This window comes from Lathyrus oleraceus, chromosome 5 (genome assembly GCF_024323335.1).
Source record: "Lathyrus oleraceus cultivar Zhongwan6 chromosome 5, CAAS_Psat_ZW6_1.0, whole genome shotgun sequence".
Taxonomy (NCBI): domain Eukaryota; kingdom Viridiplantae; phylum Streptophyta; class Magnoliopsida; order Fabales; family Fabaceae; genus Lathyrus; species Lathyrus oleraceus.
The window spans coordinates 331349039-331352684 of record NC_066583.1 but is presented as its reverse complement, the minus strand read 5'-3'; the positions used below and the strand labels follow the sequence as shown (position 1 = coordinate 331352684).

General features: G+C 34.0%; 1 protein-coding gene across 1 annotated transcript; it reads right to left on the bottom strand.

The window, feature by feature from the left end:
• Positions 1–938: 938 nt before the first annotated feature.
• On the bottom strand, positions 939–3333 carry LOC127084423 (uncharacterized). Its single transcript, XM_051024867.1, has 4 exons — positions 3061–3333; positions 2694–2832; positions 2334–2467; positions 939–2063 (listed from the first exon to the last, which is right to left on the bottom strand). The coding sequence occupies exons 1-4, from the start codon at positions 3246–3248 to the stop codon at positions 1295–1297; spliced, it is 1230 nt and encodes a 409-aa protein (XP_050880824.1). The 5' UTR covers positions 3249–3333; the 3' UTR covers positions 939–1294.
• Between the last annotated feature and the right edge of the window lie 313 nt (positions 3334–3646).

Genomic DNA, 3646 nt, shown 5'->3' with positions numbered 1-3646 from the left:
AAAAATTCTAACAATCGTAACCTTATATTAAAATGTTCAATAATTCTGGAAAAAAATTACATGAATCTTAAAATATTTTTGACTGCAAACTTGTTCTTAAATGTTGAAGATTCTAGTTCTAAATCTAAATCCTGAAGATACCAAATTTGGTTATTAATTTAAGATTCAACCTCTCAAATATTCTTGATCAATTGTTTATTTGATTTCAACCAGAATATTAACTTTTGACGAAAATAAGCTTGCGCGAGATAATTTAATCCAAGTTTTACACCATTCAAGTGATTTAAACTCATCAATGAAGATTTTTAAATGGACTTCAATACAGAAGAGTTTTCACCACACTTCTAATACATATTTCGAGATCATTTTTAACTGGTGGGAATGTTCTAGTGGTGGAGGAATTTTGTCATAACATTGTGAAGAGCTGAAGTAGCTCTTGTATGACTTTTATATGATTCATACGTTTCTTGAGCATTGTTACAAAAGCATTTTTTTTCCATGAAACACCCCCCTTTAAATTGAAACTATCTAACAAGAGGACAACTCTATGTGCAATCAGACAAACATTCACAGAACATAAATGTCACAAATTTCTTAGTTAAAAACCTGATTATCTACTAGGTAAGAAAAACAACTTCGCCATAGTAGGCCAAAATTGCTCGAACACTTTTATTTCATTTACATATTCGGACCAAAAAAACCTCTAAAATGATATCAGCAGGATGTCCAATGTGTATCCACACCATCACAATTAACACTAAAATTTCACCATTTTAAAAATCCTTGAAAATTTTCTTCCAAACAATAAACTTGATAGAAAAAAAATTAAATTCTCTTAAAACATTATCTTACTCAAACAAACAATGAATCCTTATTAAGATAAAACCAGATCACCGGACTATTGGGGGTGTATATTTTTCACTGAAATGAGAATAACATACTGAATAATTTTTTAGTCCAATTTTATAGACTATAATGAAAAAGACGCATTATGTTCTTAGCATAAACAAAACATATACGAGGAAGAACAACCTTGCTGAGAGAAACATTAACCTGTTTGTTCAACCTTGCAGAAAGAAACAACGACTTATTTGTTCAGGTTCTGTTTATTCATCACTCTTTAACATTCAATACTATATGCCATCAGAGAATGACAATAAGGTATGTATCACACTCCTGATTTGTTGGGTGAACTCAAATATCCCAATCCCGCGGCAGCTTGATCTCGAGATACAGAGATCTATTTAAAGAATTGACATCTCCAAACTGATACACATTAATGTGTGAGAAATCCTTACAGTTGGATGAAGTTAGGGGACTTTGTTAGGTCGATAAACTCCGAACTAACTGTGGAGGAAACTCTTCTCTTCTTCATTTCTATATCGTTTCTACAGCTTGGAGAAGGCGTAGACAAATCAATTATATCAGCTTGATGGGGCACAAAGAATGCACCTCGAACGTCACTGGCACCTGTTTGTTCAGAATCTGTTTTACTTGACTCAGCATTACTCTTTATCGTTGAGCTTATGAAATCTGTTTTTTCGATCACTGATGATGCTTTCCCCTTCCGCGATAAGATTGAATCAAATGGTTCACTATGCTCGCGTGGAGTGAAGGAATGACCTGGGAGTTCTGTCACTTCAGATTCTTTGTTCCACTCAAATGGAGTAAACGAATGACCTGAGAGTTCTGTTGCTTCAGATTCTTCGTTACATTCAAATGGAGTAAACATATGACTTGGTGGTTCTGTCGCTTCAGATTCTTTGTTCCACCCAAATGGTTCACTTATGTTTTCCCCATGACTCGGATTTTTTGGCGAATCAGCAGTTACAGAATCATCACATGCATCTGGAACAGAATTGCTTGTGCTAGCATTATTATCACCAAATTCCAATTCATTGTTATCATCATCTTCATTCTCTAACATACCGTCAACTCTTTCAGTATAACATGGAAGTTCATCCATCGAACCAATCTCAACTGTCATGTGCTGTGGCAAGTCCGGGCAACCAGCGCAATGTTTCATATATTTTGTTGAGAAGAAGTTCACTGTCATATCCATGCTGTGATCATTAACATCATGTCAGCATATAAAACTAAATCACACCCACTCCAGGAAAAAATAATTTACATATGTAGACAGACATTTCAAATTAAAGGCATGTCCCGTGTCCAATGTGAGACACTGAGACGTGCAGTTACATTCAATCACTTTTTTCAAGCCATTAACACGTTACATATTAGTATTCTGTCTGTTGTTTGTGTTTGTGCTAGTACTTCATAAATGTACATTTCTTACTCAATAAGTTAAAGGAGATAGAGTCTATACATACCTCTCCCAGGAAGGAAGGGTAAGCATTGTGTATGCAAGTTTGATCTTATTGGCAACTCCTGAGAGGGATTTAAAACCAACAGCTGCTTTTCTTACGGCCAATGATTCAATAGGGTGTTGCCAAGCCCATTCAAACTGCATTTCAAAAATCAAAGCAACCCCATGAAAACAATATCTTAAAATTCCACATTTTAAATAGCACAATATGATTTCTCTGCAGTTGGTCCAATTGTGGTAAGCTTAGTTTTAAGCTGACACTCGCACTACAATCGATTTAACTTGCTCGATCAACCCATCAATAAACATACAACATTTTTGTTGAACAAACTCATAATACATAGAAAGCAGCATAAGATTAAACCTGAAGTGCAGACACGTTTGTTGGGAAGCCATATATACACAAAACCATCTCCCAGGGACGCTTGCTCTTTGTTCTCCAAGCTCCACTCCCAATTTCACCATTGTGTTGCCTGATCCGGCGCCGCGGGTTCACAGTAAATCTGAAAAATATAAAATCAAATCAATTAAACAAAATAAGAACTTAAACACCCACTATTTCTAACCGAATCGGCACATCAAGAGAATCATCATCACATCACAAACAAACAAAATAGTATAAACCCAGATTTTATATGAATAAAAAAATAAAAGGGGTGTGTGTGAATTCTGGATTGAATCAAAAGGATGATAAAAAACAGATTTTGAGAAGATGAGAGAAGAACCCTAACCCTATGTAAGTGTGGCCTTTGAAACGGGGGCTGAGAGAGGTCAAGAGGTAGCAAGCGAAGAATCCTCCTCCTTCATCACCTTCGTTTTCGTTATTGTTGTCGCGTTGAAGTTCAACTTGAACATGTTCTTGTTGTTGTGCGACAGAGGAATTAGCGACGGCCTTAGATCTTGCTCCTTTTCTCTTCATTTCTGCATAATGAAATTTGACCGTTGTGAATGTATAGAGAGATAAATGTTTGGATTTCACCGTATTGATGATACGTTAGCACTATAGTTTAATTTATTGCCCAAAATACAAATTATGCTAGTTAATTAAATTATAAAAAAAAAAAGAGAACGCAAATTTCTTTTTCTTTTTTAAAAAGGAAAGCAAATTTCAAAATATTAAAATAAAAAAATCGAAATTGTAGGTCATAAATAAATTTTATTTGTATAAACTGGGTTAATTCTATCATCATTTTGTGTATTTTTCTAAACTGAAACTGAAAAAATGAATATAACTTTGAGAAAATAATTTTTAAAAAATTTAAACAAATGATTTTTTGAGTTTTTGTACTTAATTTAAATTATAATTATTACACTTTT

Bases quoted from the DNA above. Each gene is read 5' to 3' on its own strand.
- LOC127084423 (XM_051024867.1), bottom strand. From the start codon at position 3,248: ATGAAGAGAAAAGGAGCAAGATCTAAGGCCGTCGCTAATTCCTCTGTC. The intron at 2,833-3,060 runs GTTAGGGTTCTT...TATATTTTTCAG, and splicing joins AAAGGCCACACTTACATAGG to ATTTACTGTGAACCCGCGGC. The intron at 2,064-2,333 runs GTATGTATAGAC...TAATGATCACAG, and splicing joins ACCCTTCCTTCCTGGGAGAG to CATGGATATGACAGTGAACT.